At 30.1% G+C, this 18,096-nt stretch overlaps 1 protein-coding gene across 2 annotated transcripts in view; it reads left to right on the top strand.

The window, feature by feature from the left end:
- Positions 1-17,205, top strand: part of LOC107450063 (homeobox protein Meis1) — a 110,293-nt gene extending 93,088 nt beyond the window's left edge. For both annotated transcript variants that reach the window (XM_043039728.3, XM_043039730.3), the window contains exons 10-12: positions 13,235-13,293; positions 15,083-15,181; positions 16,378-17,205. In XM_043039728.3, coding sequence (XP_042895662.1) covers positions 13,235-13,293; positions 15,083-15,181; positions 16,378-16,580 — 361 coding nt within the window. In that variant the 3' untranslated portion in view covers positions 16,581-17,205. The remainder of the gene's footprint in view (positions 1-13,234; positions 13,294-15,082; positions 15,182-16,377) is intronic.
- The last annotated feature ends 891 nt before the right edge of the window (positions 17,206-18,096 follow it).

Here is an 18,096-nt window from a genome sequence, read left to right as displayed (position 1 = left end):
ACACAATTCAGTTTCTATAATTATTTATTATCATTATTTTTAATTTAGTCCAGATATTTAAACATTTAAAAAAAATCATCTTTTTAAATTAATAAATAATAAATATAACACAATTAATTATATCGTAATCCCTTCATATAAAATAATAAATTATAAATACCACGATTTGCGCTTCTAAAATCTTTTTAAAAAATTACCACATTGAATTATTATAAATACTTTATCCTCAGTAATTTAAATTTTCTACTCTTTATTTGATAGAATATGCACATATCAACAAATGATTATTCTTATTTCTTGTAGAAGAAATTTTCCGATTCCGTGACATGCCGATAAACTTTAACTGAATATACTAAACTGAAATCAGTGGCACAACAGCCCATAGAGGGCCAAGGCCTACTGTGCCCATCTTAGTTTTCTTGACCTTTGGGCTCTGGGGTGCAAGAGCATATGTTCCGGTTGGGTGGTCAGCCCAATGTGCAGCCCCCAGTGTTTAATTCCCAAGCATGCTCATTTTATCAACCCACTGAAGGGATGAAAGGCTGTTGATTGAATATAAGTTTTATTATAAAGAATAACATATTTTGCATAGATGTAGCTTAAAGTTTTCTTTTAAATTTTAACATCGATTTTTATTTACATAAACTTGAACATTTTTAAAATAATGTAAATCAAAGTTAGCAACAAAATAACAAATAAAATGGAATTTTCTATTTTAAAAGAAAGCTGTTGCGTTGAAAATTGGTGGACAGAATTGGTGTTTCCCTAAATGTCAAATTATTTATTGTTTAATTGTGCTGGATTATTGTTTCATAATCTTATTTGCGTTACATAAAAGAAAGCCAATCCGATATATAAGTTATAGAGTCAGCCTGACCGCAATGTTACTCTATCCTATGATGTCTGCTTCGATGGTCAGCGAATGCTAAAAGCAGATTGCAAATGTACCCAGCGTGGCCCAATGCTCGAACCTGTTTTAGATGGATCAATCCGAGTTTTGTCAGCATTGTATCGTTATTGATAATTGTAATCGATTTCTGCTAGATTTCATTGTCTACTTCACAAATCATGTTACCTAGTTGATGTCTTCAGAATGAACAACGATTTTTTTTAAAGTCGACCCTATAGGTAAAACAAAAGACGATAAAAATAAATTGTTTGCAAAGAATTCTTCTCACCAAATTTCAAAATTAGATATAAATTTTGACAACAGATGGCGCTACTGACTGGAAGAACTTCTAAACAATATTTCACCTAGCATGCCATATCATTTCAAAAGAAATTTTTACAAGAACTTCTGTTAATTTGGTCTGCAAACCAAATTTCATCACACAATTGATGCTAATAGTGAAAACTTAGCGCTAGAGTTTCTTTAAGTTGGTAACGCTATCTGTTGAAGAAGTTCATCACTAATTTAATAATTTTTTAAGAAATTCCACCTAGTGTTTTAAGCAGAATGCAGAAAACTGTACATTTCTATCTTAAATTGATTTTTCAAATTTCGGGACACTCTAAAATAACTCGATGGAAGGATTTCATGAAGTAAGAATTAAACCTTTGGTTTCTGTGTTAAATAAAATCCAGAAATGTAGTTTAGATCAAAATTAATGGTTAGAAATGGTTCAAGCCAAAAAGGGATTTGCGCAATTCGAAAATGAGAAGAAATTGAGGGAGGAGGGAGAGTAAACTCTTAAAATGTCTTCCATTAATCTTAATAAAGTTTCTCCAGTGATCCGGCGACTCCCTCTCAAAGTCGTGGTGCAATTTTACTTTTTTATTTTATTTTGGATTCTTTTCTCTTTGCTTAAAAGTCAAGAGAGGTTCTGTTGGAAATGAAGACTAATTGCTAGAGTTTTCAAAACAGAGAAGAGTGGGTGATTACAAAAACGGAGGAATAAAAAAAAAAATATTTTTCTCTAGAGGCTGCATATTTACTATACATTTTAACATACTGCCTAACTACATCTGCGTTAAATAATTTAATTCCTGTATGAGATTAAAGTAAAAAACAATTTGTGGTAAAGCGAGCAATTTAGGGTACATGTGATGATATCATGTTTCACGTTTCTTTTCTTGTTTTTTTTTTCTTATTGAAAAATTCTAAAAAGTACCTTAGCTTTTTATTGACAAATCATGAATAGCGAGCCGCTATGGCTCAGGGTACAGAGCGTTCGCCTTCCAATGCTGCAAACCGGGTCCGAGTCCCAGTCGATACGAATTCCGTATCCGGTTAGCACCAACCACAGTGCTCACATGAAATATCCTCAGTGGTAGACGGATCATGGGTTAGAGTCCCCTTGTCAGGCTAAACGTGGGAGGTTCTCGTGGTCTTCCTCTCATTGTAACGCAAATGCGGGTTAGCTCCATCGAAAAGTCCCCCACGAAGGCAAATTTCTCCCAATACTCGAACCAGGAGTTCCCTTGTCTTCTGGTCTGGGTTCAAAATTACAAGGTTACGGAGTTGAACATTAGTAGCTGTAAACCCATAAAATTGGGTCGACTGTTCCACGACGGTTATGAAATAAAATAAAAATCATGAATAGCATTGTTTTTGTCGAAATTGATAAAATGTAAATATTTTTAAAATCAGCTGTATTTTTAGTTGACAATTTTTAGCTATTAGGTTGTGAGAAATCCAACTTGAGCTTTTTTTTTAAAAAAAGAAAAAGCTTTAAAATTTTTATATTTTGTTTTCAATTTTTTTCTTAATTTGAAGCGTATTTAATTCTCAACTTCTGTCTTTTGTCTTGAAAAAGTTGTGTTTTCTCTTTGTTTATCGTCAAATGGCACAACGTCAATGGCATTGAAGAAATAGAAAGATAGATAGATAATTTATATATATTATATGTATTCTATCACCTACGATAACAAATTAAACATGTTACCGTAAGTTGCTGAAATAGGAATTTTAGTGTTATATACCAGTAAAAGTGCAAAAAGGTGAATCCGAAATTTCGCATTCTTTCTGCCGAGTTCAGCAAAAACCTGAAATAAAAAAACTTTTTACTGGAACTTTCAGTTTGACCCGTTCATTACTACACACATGACAGTAACAAAAGTAAGTCTAAGAGAATCAGTAAATTGGTACAAATCAAATCAATTAATTAAATGAAAAACGAATTTATGAATTAGCGAAATAATAAGTGAGAATACTAATGAATGGGCGAATCAGAGAATCAACCTATCAATAAATCAGTGACTTAATGAATCACTTAAACAGTATATCGACAAATCCGTGATTCTTCGATCTGCACATTAGCTTGTTCATTCATTAGATCGCTGATTCATTGATTTTCTTATTCATTAAATCTTATATTATATTCATGAATTCCATGATTTTCAATTCACTGATTGATTTTTTGCTTACTAATTCTTTGATTGGCCTCTTAATTTACCAGCTCATTTATTTATTTCCTTTAATTATATTCATCTTATAATTATATTTATTTCCTGCAAAAAAGGACTTCACTATTTTCTTTGTTCATTTTTTTTCTTCTCTAATGCCGAACGATTTCTCGGCCTATAGAAAATGTCCTCCTTCGTGGCATGCAGGTGGAAGGGTGACTTTTTACGTTCGTGATCGTTAAAGGGTTAATACGAGATTCAACTTAAACGGGAATGAATTAACTGGAAGCTCCGTAATCAGGCATCTAGTAGCTTTTTTTTTTTTTTTTTTTTTTTTTTTTAGTGCAACCAACATTTATGTTATATGATGTATAAAACCTTGAAAACTATCCTCGGTGATCTTGATGTCAAAAAGACTATAAATTATGGTCCATCCACCACCGGTTTTGAATTATTCTAATTTTTTTTTAAAAGGAAAAAAAAAGATTCTTTACTTTTTGAATTTACGAAGTATTCTTGATACAGCGAACTTCAGACAATAAAAGGAGATTTATTCGCTGTATTTATATACAATTTCATACTATGCTTTCATTAAATATCATATGCTGCTAATTAACTACATTCTTCCGAAAACGTTTTGAGACAAAGTTTTTGAAATTGATCTCAAAACTTTCGTTTCAGTCTGCTCTTTGAAAGAGAGATTGCAATTAACCCTTTTCGCCAAATCTCCTGATCGGTAAAGCTAACAATGATCTACCAAACCGATTAAATCGTTGAGGAGGGGGGGTCTATTGATCGGTCCGAAGAATGTGTATCGATCGCTGCTCCTTTTAAATCCCCTCCACTTTGTTATTCTTGGAAAGATACAAATGACCCGTGCGCGGGTCTCCGTGTAAAAGCATCCCAGTCACCGCCGTGGTTACTTCTCCTTCTGTTTCATTAACTTGATTATCGCCAAAGCTCCCCAGTTTCTGCTTCGATGGCTTCAAACGGAGATCCCCCGTTTCTCTCCTACCGGGGTTGTTGCACTGTTTCGCGGTCAACGGGAGAAAAGTTTTCGTCGAGTTGCTCTTTAGCGCCAATTCTTCGCCAAATAACTTTTCCGACTGCATTATGAAATATCAGGGTGCGAAGATGCTTTTTTTGCTTTTTTCATTGGGTGTTTTTAAAAAGTGCTTAATTTTCCTTTTTTCAAAATGAGATTTTTCCTTTACTATTTTGATTTTCTCTTCGAATTATGCAAAAAGAAACAGTTCACCTTGTTCTATTCAAAGTTTTCATAATGAATTCAACCTCAATCTATTTCGGCGTATAGTCTATCCGTAGCGTATGAAACTGCCATTCGTTTTTATGATTAAAAATTTCATGATTTTTGACAATTGCAAAAACAATGCCAAAAGTTTTTTTTTTTTTTTGACATGACGGTTAAAACGAGATAAAACCGTCGATTGTCAAAAACTTTCCAACCCTGCCTAATTACGATATTTTTTAAAGTGCTTAAAAATATTTTTTGAGAACTTGAAAAGTGCTGAAAAGGTGCTGTGCTTATTTTTTGTCGAGTAATTTGGCTACGCACCCTGAATATCTTATTATTATTTATTTTTACTTTATTTTAATGTTAGATATTTCATTTTATAACCGCCGTTAAACAGCGTGCCCAATTCTGAGTTTATGACTATCAATGCCCAACTCGGTAGCCTTGTAATTTTGAACCCAACTCAGACGATAGTGGGAGGCGAATACTCTATACTCTTTGCCACCGCGACTCAATATTAGGTATGCAGCGTTTTTCAAATTACTGCTTTTTACTCTATATTTTCAGAATGAATATCAGAAATGAAATTATGATTCTACATCTTAGTAGTCACTAACAAATAAAAGTAAAATTTGAAAAAAAAATTTCGGCAAATGATTATTAAAATATTATACACTTTCAATAAAAATGTGCATTTTTGAATTGGACCCTTGTAATGTTTCAATGTCCCTTTATAACGGGATTCAAATTTATTGCACCAATAGAGTTAAGTTGCAATATTTAAAATAAAAGAATCAGAGGACTTTATATAAATTCACGTTTACCACACAATTTTTTATAAATTTCAGAAGAAAAAAAATTCTTTTTTAGAACAGAGTTTAAGCATTGAATTAAACATAAAAACCAAGACGATTCTTTAAAAGCCAAAAATCGTATGGGAAAAAAAAGAATTTTATTCAAAGTGTATATTTTGTTCTGTTATATAAATTTTGAAAATTAAATTGATTTATGTTTAAAATGCATTATTCTTTCATAATTTTTTTAGTTTACAGTTCGGTGGGGAAAAAAAATTTTTTTCTTTACACAAGTCTTAACATTTTTTTTATTTTTATATTATTTAAAAGCGAAAAATTTATTTTTTAAGGAGAACATTGGCTTAAGAATTAAATATAAGAGGTACAAAATTAAATTATGGATCTAAAATTAAAATTTAGCTATTCGAACTTAAATTGATTTCTATTAAGAAATGCATTGTTCTTTAATAATTATATTGTATTTTCAATTAAAAATTATGCTAATTAATATTTATTGTGTACAAATAACTATTTTTTGTCATTCTTTTACTAAGATTACTGTATTCCACCCAAATTTTAGAGTACTGATGCTCGAAGAAAACTCATAAGAAACTAAGCTTATTACAAATTTTTTATCTTAAATGTAGTGTAATGTGTTCTATAGAACCATAATGTAAAATTACACAAACAAATAATTGATAAATTAATTAATGAATAAACAACCCTTCCAGTCGTTTATAATCCCGAAAAATTAAAAAGTTGCATCTAAAACAGAATTTTTCCGCATGCAAGACTTAAGTTAAGCGCTAATAAATTATAAAAAATCTTTAAACGTCTTTATTTCAGTTTTCTGTCGAAAATCTGAATTAAAATATTTTGCAACAAAAACTCTTAAAATATGAATATAAGAATCCTGTAATTCCGTACATATTGAAGCTGCATTAAAATGAGTTAACAGAATCTTCAGCCTTTAAGCAAAAAAATTTTTATAATTTTTTTTATGAACCTATATCAGTCGGGGGGGGGGGGATCTTTTTCTTTTTTTATTTTTCGTTACTATGACTGCCGTTAAGTTTTTGCTAAAATATTTTATACTTAATCATTTTTAGGCTTTTTTTTTTCTTGAAAGGGTTTAGTTGACACAATGCTACGATCTAACAATTATTAATATTCATGTTATTATGAATACTTCTTTATCTCGAATGAAAAGCATTTTTTTAAAAAAAGTGGGGAGAAAGTTGGCTAGTTAATCAATCGATGAATGGCTGAATAAATCAAGCGTGGTATCAACTTTTAATGATAATTATAAAAATTCTTTCCTTCCTCCGTGGCTTGACAGTCCAGGATGGACCCTGGATTTCTTCATAATTTGATACCAAGTGCTACCAGTTTTATCCTTTGACAAAATCTTCCCATCCAATTATTTTCAATTTTTTTATAGCCGTGATGACTTAGGGCAGTGGTCGGCAAAGTGCGGCTCCAGAGCCGCATGTGGCTCTTTGGCTCCTTAAGTGCGGCTCTGGCACAAATATCCACGGAAGGCGCAATAATATTTCCATTAAAAAAAAACTTAGTAAGAAAAAAATTACATCTTATTTTGATAAATTAAAATTCTTCTATAAATCGAGAACATGTATAATTTTTTGTTTAAGTTAAAAGATAGATAGGTAATTAGAATTTTATATTGTTGTAAAAATACGTAACGAACATCGAGTTAAAATTTTTCAGTTTTCGTAAACGTAAGCACAAACCATGTACAAGCTACCTGCTTAAATTGTTCGTATGTTTTCGGCGTACTCCGGTGTGATACAAAGGTACCACAAGCATGCGCGCATACTTTTTCTAAAGTAGTGGGGGTACAAATTGGCCTAAAATTAAAAACAACATACAAACCTGACTTACTCAAACTTTCCAAGGAGATGCAAGCACATTGTTCGCATTAATAAATATTTATTAAGTATGAAATTTGGTTTTATTTAGTGTACTACTTATTTAATGTAATAAAAGTTTATTAAACAAGCAGATTTGGCTCCTAACTTTTTTAAAAATTGTTGTTATGTTCATATTTGGCTCTTTGGCTAATAAGTTTGCCGACCACTGACTTAGGGGATAGAGCATTCGCCTTCGAAAGAGGTGAATCGGGTTCTAATCCCGGCGATGGCTGGTCGATACGAATTCCGCATCCGGCTTGCACTGACCACAGTGCTGCCGTAAAATATTTTAAGTGGTAGACTGATCATGGGTTACGGCGGTTAGCCTTACAGTCTGGCTAACCGCTAGAGGTTTTCGTGGTTTTCCTCTCCATGTAACACAAATGCTGGTTAATTCCATCAAAAAGTCCTCCACGAAAGCAAATTTCTCCCAATACTTGATTCCTTGACTTCTGGATTGGGTTCAAAATTCCAAGACTACGGAGTTGAACATTAGTAGTCGTAAATCCAAAAAATTGGGTAGGCTGTTCAACAACGGTTGAAGAAAAAAAAATCACCATAGAGACAGTTCCATATTTTGAAATCTCCCCCCCCCTTTTTTTTTTAAATAGTAGATATTATATTAATTGCTTGAAATTGCAGTAAAATTTAACATAACTTCAGTAAGTTGTTTTGGTTAGCCGCAAAATCCTCTTTGCTCTCAAATAATACAATATAGTGCCATAAAACTGTCCATAAGATTGCATGAATCGAATATCTTACTTATAATTTTTTCATTATAATTATAACTCCAAGAAACGAGAACAAATTCAATTATATAACAGTTTTACGCACAAAATCACTTTATAAAGGCCTGCACATGCAAGGAAAAAAAGTCTTATAATTGTATCGAATGTCGTCCGATAGATTGCACTATGGGTCTTAGGAATTAATTACATTTCATCCGAAGATTATAGTATAATTCTTTCTGTATATTAAGGGAAATCTCTCTGGAAAGTGATAATTTATAAAATTTAGATAGCCGCCGCCGGAACTGAAACTTATCTTTTATTTGGAGAGGGAAGTTCTTTTAAGTAGATAATTATGGTTGAATTCAGGAAACGGAAATCTGATGATTCATATGACGAGCGGGAGTTGCAAAGCAAAATTTGTTTTCTTTAGGGGAAAATGGCTATCCCTAGAATAAATAAAATTTCTTTTCGTATGTATGGCCGTATGTTCCTTCACCATCTTTGATTTTATACTTACGTATATTTTTTACTTTTTATTTATTCCAATTTTTTAACATTTTTTTTTTGTTCTTATTAAACTTTTGATAATGAATGTGATACCACGGTACATATCTCAAAAAAGAAAAAAAAAACTTTGGAAATAAAGATTGGAATGAAGAAATTTGGAATAAAGAACTTTGTTAAATCGAGTGATAATTTTTAAAACTTCCAAGATTTTTTTTCGCAAAAAATTGAAGCAGTTCAGTTGTGCATAGTAAATTTTGTTAGGTAATTCAATAGTATACCGTTGTCTGCTTTTAGTTTTTTTTTTTTTTTAAATTTCTCTTTACCTCTTTATTTATTTATTTATTATTATTATTTTTCTTAACGGACAAAAACCAGATTCACCAACTACTTGAGGCTGTTTGGAATTATTTTTGTCAATGGTCGTGAACTTTTTGAACAGGCATTTTTTTGAACGAACGAAAACCAGAGACATTAACTATTTGAGAGTCATTTAGAAAATCATTTAAATTATTAAATAAAAAACAGTTAATAATTAAAAAATGAACTTGTATATGCATTTATGATAAACAAATCTATTTCCAAGTTTTCTAAAGCGTTTTCTGTCAAAATTTTGTTCAATCCTCTGAATAATTATAAAGATTGAAATGGAATTATTCATTTAGAAGAACGAATTTTTATGACTCTGCGTTTTGTTGAGGTTAATTTGTTTACTGCTTTCTTTTTGTTTTAAATTTTTTTTTTCTAGATCAAATGCTCTTATAACAAGCATTTTCTAATAATAATAGTAATAAAGGAAATCTGTTATTGTCTTGGAAAGTAAAAAAGGATGAGAGCTGTCCGATATAAGATACCAGTTATACAATAATTATGCGAATTTAATGACTCGTTCCATTTTAGCCACTGGGCCCAAATTTAAAGTAATTAAATATTTATTGATATATAATTTTAATATATAAGTATTAATTTAAAGTTTACGGAAAGGAATGTTTCATATTTTTTTAATTACATAATTGATTAGGACTCTTAACAAGCTCTAAACATTTTCTAAATTCTAATTATAACATTTTTCTTTAGTGTGATGTAAATAATCGTTTAAAAATAATAGTTTTTCATCTAGTGATTTTTTTTTAAAGATGTATTAAAATGAATAACTTTTTTTTCTCTCGTTAATATTTCTAATTACATTACAAGATTGACCCCTGAGAGACTATTGTTAATGCATGTAATAATATTACTATTATAAGAAATACGATTTAGAAAATATAAAACATTTTAAGTTCCTTTCCCTTGACTTCAAATTAGTCTTTGTAAATTAAGTAATTAAAGAAATCTTATTTTATTTGAATAACGTATTTAATCACAAAAAATTTAAGGCGTTTCTCCTGCATCGAATTAATCGTTGAAATCAACATTTTTTTTTCACTGCTATTTATTTCTGAAAGTTTTTTTTCCTTGATTCGTTTTGGAAACCTTGAGGAAATGAAACTAACAATTGTTATTTTTAACAATATACAGGGTGCATAGCGTTTTTAAAAAGTGCTTAAAGGTGCTTATTTTTGATTTTCGTTTTTTAAAAGCCCTTAAAGGTGCTTTTTTCATTGAGTGTTTTTAAAAATTGCTTAATTTTCCCTTTTTCAAAATGAGATTTTTTCTTTACTATGTTGATTTTCGCTCCGAATTATGCAAAAAGACACAGTTCACAATGTTTTATTCAACGTTTTCAAAATTAATTCAACCACAATCTATTTCGGCGTACTGAAAGCGCCATTCGTTTTACAAGATTCAAAATTTCATGATTTTTGACAATTGCAAAAACAATACCAAAAGGTTCTTCTTTTTTTTTTTTTTTTTTTTTGGACATGACGGTTAAAACAAGATAAAACCGTCAATTGTCAAAAACTTTCCAACCCTGCATAATTATGATATTTTTTTAAAGTGCTTAAAAATATTTTTTGAGTGCCGAAAAGGTGCTTATTTTTTGTTGAATAATTTGGCTACGCACCCTGATATTGATATATAAGATAAATTTTGGAACTAGCACTCATCATTTATATTTTTCAGTTGTTAATACGAAATTATGAATTTATTCCTTAATAATTTTAAATCTCTCCAAGAAACAATATCCTTCTCTCTTCTTGCAAAGCTATGTCGCCAATGTAGGCACCTCAAAACTCCACATAAAGGGGAGAGAAAGAAAAAAAATGCCTCTCCTTTTCCCCTCGGTTTCTCTTCTATCCTATGATTTATAGCACCGATTTCCTGGGATTTTCTCTTCGCTCCATAAATTATTGGCACCCCTCGTGTGACACCCCTTCCCCCCCTCCCCACACCCTCGCGATAAATGAGGCACGGTGTCACTATCAGGAAAGCGGAGACGCTCGACCAAAATTCGCTGCCTAATCGGTCGGAATTATTGGGACACACTGAATTTGGCGGTCCCCGTGAAAAATTGCCTCTTCTCTCTCTCTGCTTGGTGTCTGCTTGCTTGATTAACGAAAAGGAAGAAATTCTTAAAACTTGACTCCATAATAACTTGTTAAATATACGTTCCTTGTAAAAATTTATTCAAAATTATCATTCTTGTTAATATTACATTTGCTTAAATTTATTCCCTATAAAGTATAGTTTAATGTTGAGTGTAAAAATTATAGCAGGGTTTCCGCTCACCTGGAATGTCATGAAAAATCATGCAAAGTCATGAATTTCGGTTTTGAACAAAATTTTTCATGAAATTTCTCGATATTAACTTTTTTTTTTTTTTTTAATAAAATCAATCGCCGAAAAATCTAATTTTTAAAATGGAATTTACCCCCCCCCCCCCCGAATATCTGAATTTGTCTTCAAAAATCCCCACTCACAGTCATATTTTATTAAAGTATAAAATGTTTTTATCATGTTCTTTAAAAATTATGGTGCTCTTTCAAGAAATGCAAGAAAAAATATAATTTTTAGATCTTTAAAACTTCTGTGATTTCAGAATTTTTATTTTTGCTAAAATAAAAAAAAAAATAAACAATTTTAAATTCTAGCTGAAGCAAGTCAGTCATTGGCGAATTTTTTTTTATTTATTCCGAAATGATAACAGAAAAAAGACAGGAGTATTTCTTTCCTTTCCGATGAACAAGAAAATTATCTTTAGAATATAAATCTGCAGGGAAAAAAAAAAATTATTTGCTTATTTATTTTTTCAGCTATTTTGAAATTAAAATCTATAAATACGAAGATGTAGAGTCAGTTTTGGTTATACTACCCATCATTTCAATTAATGTTATTATAATGCCTTTTTAAATTTATTGCTGTGTCTTTGTCGGAGAAAATAGTAACTTCGTTAAGTCATGAAAAATTCTTGAGATTAGTCATGGATTTGAAAATTTAAAATGTAGCAGTAGATACCCTGTATAGCTATTTTACATTTTCTGTTAGAAATGGGTAAACTTCTTTTTTTACCTGAAGAAACTATTAATTTTCTACGATATCTGAAAATTTCAAAATTAAGAGATTCTTAAAGCATGTTAAATACGTTCCATGTAAACATTTAGAAAAATATCTTATTAAATTACTTTTGCTTGAATTTATATCCAGTGAATTATAATTTTCTTTTTTTCGTTAAATGCAATAAGAAAAGGCATTAACGTTTTCTATTAGAAATATGGTAACTTTATTTTACATTAATTAACTATTAATTTTCGTCCATATATTTAAAACTGAAAAGTTATTTTAATCAGTTATCCAAAGTGAGTTTAAAATGGAAAAAACTGCTGACATGAAATAAAGAGGACGCATAATGATGGCTATAATTTTAATTCTTACTAAATTATCGCAAGCAAATTTTAATAAATAAATATAAGCATAATAATACTCTTATTGTCTATATTTTCAAAGTGATCCTTTTTTTCTTAATTCAGAGCTGTAAATGTATTAAAAGATTTTTTACAATGGTCAGCAACTTACCTACTCATATTTTGTTCAATTCCTCGCACATGATTTTTTTTTTTTTACGAAGTACACGAAGTTAAGTTCAAACCTAGACCCCAAAGACGGACTAAACCGAAAAATTTATTGGATTTAAGTTTGGCGAATAATGTACCCATTCTTGCTTGGAAAGAAAGCCTTAAAAAATGCCTGTGTGGACAGGAGCAAAATCTTGTGGAATTGCTCATTGGTGGTTTCCAAAGAGCTTTTGTGAACAAATGAACATACTCTTTCAAAAATAAGTTTGCGATAGGTTTTTGTTTTCTCAAAACATGTCGGTTTTAAAAAATTGAATTAAGTAAATACTTTTAGTTTAAAAATATATTATAAATTGCATTTAAAAAATTTTTTACTAAGCCATATTACCATGAATTTGTATAGAAGATTCACAACTAGTATAAATTCATATTAGATTCACGAAAATTATGAGGATAAAGAAAATAATTACTAAAAACAAATCAACATGTTTTTAAATAACAAATCTTATAAAAAATGCCATTCTGGGGTATAAACAGGAGTCCACGACCCGGAAATTCTGCATACATACACAAAAGAAATACGCAATACACCAAAAATTATGAAAACATGTTTTGTCTTGAGTTAGGTTATAATATAAGCTTTCGAAAATTGGAAATTAACAATGAAGTAATAAATGTTATATTATTTTGGTTAAAAAACCTTATGTTCATTTTCTTTCAGGTTTATCAATGCCCGTAGAAGAATAGTTCAACCTATGATTGATCAGTCAAACAGAGCTGGTAAGTTTATTTCAGTCACTTTTAAAAAAGATAAGACCAGTCAGCAGATAACTCCAAAATTAAGGACGAATTCAAAAAACATCTATCGAAAAATGGAAGAAGACAGAAAGATAAGTTTTGCTCTGACCTGCTTTTTCTCATCGAGTTTCAAAAATTCATTAAAAAAATTTAGTAGAGGGCACTGCTGCACACTGAGAAAAACTATAAAAAGACGTTTTCAAGAAAACCATTATTTACAGCAACAACGAGATGCAGTCTGAGAACAGAACAAACATCCATGCAAGTATAGTGGGGCTTTGAGGAGAACTCCTCCAGAAATCTGGGGCTGTCTGCCGCTATGGTAACAAGGGAGAACACATTTCTATATGGATGAAGTGGAGGAAAGAAGGTGTCGATTGGTTTACTCACGACGACCTAAAGATTAAGATAAAACTATTTACCCCGCACCCCTATTCGAAGTGACCTTTCCTCGTTACCATAGTACCCGCCACGACGAGAGACGGGTGTCTGGAGGAGTTCTCCTGAAAGCCGCTCTATATTTCAGATGGAATGGCTTGACCTGCAACAAAAACATTGTTTGTTTTTTTTTCCGGTTCGCAATGTTATTTGACAAAGAACTCAGTAACAAATTTAATAATTTGGCGAGAAAAAAAATACGGTTTCTTAAGCAGAACTTGCAAACTGATCGTTTCTATATCCTTCTATTTTTTTTTAAAATTGATTTTTAAAATCTTTGGTCTACTTCGGCGACATCCGTTAAATATATGCTAGGATGCTTTATTTTGGAAGATACTGGAAGCAACACTGTACTCAATTTCCTTGTCTTTTTTCTTCCAATTTTCAGTGCTCAAATCAATTAATACTATAACAGCATAATGATCACAATATGCACATAATAAACTGTACAGAATAATATTAATTTGAAATGAACAAAATCACACGACATTGTGATTTTGTTCATTTCAAAAAACTTCTTTTTAAAATAAATATATAGATTGTATTGTTTCCTTAGAGTTTCCGGACAGTTTTTATTCCTCACACTTCTTAATAAACATTTTAACAATTTAGTGCATTCCTTTTCTTCAAAACTGCTTTACTCACGCATCAGCGCAATATGAACGAAATCGGTCAAATAATTTCTGAGAAATATAAAATTTTTGAAAATCCTTAATTTATAATTCGCTTTTTTTCGAGAGTTTATTTGACCGATTCATCGAATTTTGTGAATTCAGTTAAAATTATAATTCCTTAGCTCATTTTTTTTTTTTTTTTTTTTTTTTATAAAAATGTATAATGTGAAATGCAAAATTAAAAATGTGAAATTCAAAAAATTATCAAAAACTATAAAATTCTGAAGCAAAAAATAAATAATTATATTATTAATTATTAATATTTAGGATTATATTAAATTATTAATATTTAAGGAATTTAGATCAACTAATTTTATAATTTTGTGAAAAATAAAAGCATTTTGATTCGCTTAAATAGTTCAAGGGAAATATCGTCGCAATAGTCTGTGGTTTGGAACCAGAGTCTTTAAATTCTGGCTCCAATTGTACTCATATTTTGAGGATTAAAATTTTTAATCCGGCAGGGAAAGCATAACCATGTTTTTGAGAGGTAATTGATCTCTAACACCAAGTAAAATGCTTAAAATTTACTCTTCAAACCATAGTTTAATAAGTGAAAATTGTGTCATTACATTAAAAGCTTATCTGAATCATCTTTTTCTTATTCCAGTTGTACTTTTTAAATTCATAATTCAATAACTTATATCTCGTTTTCGTAGGAGGGACTATGGGAACACCAGGACCGACATACAGCCCTGAATCCTCTGGTATGGGCTATATGATGGATGGAGTGTCGCCCATGCATATCAGATCATCCAGTAAGTTGTTTAAATATCAAAAACGGGCTGCATCACATGGTTTGATTTTATAAAATGTTATTTATAATTTTTCATAACTCAACAGCGTCAACACGTTTTAATGTCTAAGGTTAAGTAAAACAATAACAGGGTGCGTAACGTTTTTAAAAAGTGCTTATGTTCGATTTTCGTTTTTTAAAAACTTTTAAAGGTGCTTTTTTCATTGGGTGTTTTTAAAAAGTGCTTAATTTTCCCTTTTCTAAAATGATATTTTTCCTTTAGCATGGTGATTTTCACTACGAATTATGCAAAAAGTCAATTTTCACATTGTTCTACTCAACGTTTCCACAATTAATTCAACTTGAATCTATTTTGGCGTACCGTCTGTCTGTTGTGTAAGGAAACGCCATTCGTTTTACATGATTCAAAATTTCATGATTTTTTATAGTTGTAAAAAACTGTGAACAAAAGTATTTTTTTTTTACATGACGGTTAAACCGTTAATTGTCAAAAACTTGCCAAACCTGTCTAATTATGATTTTTTAGTGCTTAAAAATATTTTTTGAGTGTTTGAAAAGTACTTAAAAGGTGCTTATTTTTTTGTTGAAAAATTTGGCTACGCACCGTGAATAATCAAAAGTCGAAGCATAGATGCCTTACCCTTATTAAATTGAACCGCAAAAAATGTGATACTTTTATAATTTTGAATACTTTAAATATGCATTGTTGTGGACTATCCCCTCTAAGTAGCACTTTTCTTTATCCGTTATTATAAATTTAAACAATAAAGATAAATTTTGATCAGACAATTCTTTTCATCAGTATTTAGCTCTCCTTACTGCTATTTTTAAAAATTATGCTAATTAATGCTTGTTTCATCAATATGTTTTCCTCCTTTTTCTTATCATTATATCTTCTTTATATTGTTTGATTTGCAACTTATTAACGTGGAACATCTTTTCCACTGTCATCAATTATTGATTCTGGCTTATAACAACAAATTATTGGCCATTTTTTGTAGAAATCAACTTACAAATTTTCAACCAACATCAGTCTGAATCACAATTTAATAGCACTTTAATGTAAAAAAAACTGTTCATTTCAATAATTACGACCTTTTATTTAATTGTTATAGCTTGATTAAAGTTGTACTCTATATCTAAATATATATAATCTTATATGTGAAATTAAAAAAAAATTTTTTTTTTGCATATCAGGCCTGCAGAATTTGCCTTGCCCAGAGAACATGACCATTGGCCATATGGCAGGATATTCTCAGCTCAGGTCACCGGTCCACTCACAAGGAATGCTTCTTTCTGGACACCCTATGATGATGTCACATGGTGCGCTACCCCCACCTCCGCATGGATCGCCTTATGATAGTTCTCCCCCCAGTATTATGGACTTGCACAATAGTTAGTTTATAAACCAATATTCTTGATATGGATAATTTTGTGTTGTGTAGAAATTTGTCCATTTTGTATACCTCCCCCAAAAAAACCTTAATCATGTTCATTTTTGTAGTGCAATAATAATTTTATTTCAAGTGTCATAAATTTATTGTTACTGTGGCTCTTCCACTGCAATAATGCTCGTCAATTCTACAGGTTTTAAAATTATTAAGTTAAAGAAAGAATTTTTTTAGCATAACTTTAGTTCTTATCCTTTATTGTTAATAACTTCGTCTGAAATTAAACATATACGTATTAACAATATAACTTAAAAAACAATATTTTAAAATGCTACAAATTTTAACCACTTACTTAAAAGAAATCAATTATTTAAATACATTTTAGCTGATATATGTTGTTAATTTTAATATAGTTTTTATCATTATAAATTGTGTATTTTATGTTTTTAAAAAAAATAGTTTGTGTTCAAATAATTGTCGGAATGTTTAGTGATTTTTGTACAAATGAATGGTCATGTTAAGTTAAAGTGTGTATCTTCTTAGAAAAATGTTTTAAAATGTGATGATGATTGCTGTAAAACGTCTTTGTATATAAATATAACACTGAATAAATTAATCAGTATTAAATTACATACTTTATTTGTCTCTTAGATTATTTGTTTCAAATCAATAGTTTTTGAGCTATAAGAATTTAAATGGTTTTTTGAAAAAACCAGGGTTTAACGGTGCAATTTTAAGAAATTACTTTCTAAAGTTTTTTGTTTTGTTTTTAACTTTTTGCCAATGTTACAATTTAAATGCTAAGTTCTGGGCTCTATTTTAAAAATTAATAGATAAAAAAAACTATAAAGGTTGCCCGAACGAAAATTGGACCGGTTGAATAAAAAGAATACCTTTATTGGAAATTAAAAAAAATTGTATTGGCGTTGTAACACAGGTTTTATCGTTTAGGTAGCAGATCTACGCCTCCGCTGCAGAAAGATTATGGTTGTTTAATATGTTGAGCAGTTTTGTGAAAATGAACGTTAGTGGTCGAATTTTTTCATATTTCAAAACTTACTTTAATGCTGCATTTCTTGGGCTTATAAAAATTTGCAAAAACTGAGAATAAGGCAGAGATTTTGATAATTTACATCTTGGTGGAAAAATGTCGCCTAATTAGCGAACTTTTAAAATATTAAATTTATTTGTCCGTTCTAAAGCCCAGGTAATTCCCCACAGCAAGATTATATATATAGAGAGAATAAAATCATCGCATTGGTTCAAGTGCGCAAAAAAGATACCGACATCTACCAGAGTTTTCAAAGAAAGGCAGTAGAGCAAGAGGAAAATACTAAATAGATTTTGAATCTGAGTTAATTAATTTCGGACGTCGCAAAAACCGGGAATTAGTGCAACTTATTACGCAAAAAAATTAATAATTTATATTACTATTATAGTTACTACTAATTTATAATGCGAAAAATCGTGCGTAAAACTTATTTTTTTCTCATATTTTTAACGCAATTTTCAAACTGGCTGACAG

This window comes from Parasteatoda tepidariorum, chromosome 1, assembly GCF_982258835.1.
Source record: "Parasteatoda tepidariorum strain Cologne lab strain chromosome 1, Ptep-v5.0, whole genome shotgun sequence".
Taxonomy (NCBI): domain Eukaryota; kingdom Metazoa; phylum Arthropoda; class Arachnida; order Araneae; family Theridiidae; genus Parasteatoda; species Parasteatoda tepidariorum.
The sequence above is the reverse complement of the archived record's forward strand: the minus strand, read 5'-3'. Positions and strand labels throughout refer to the sequence as shown.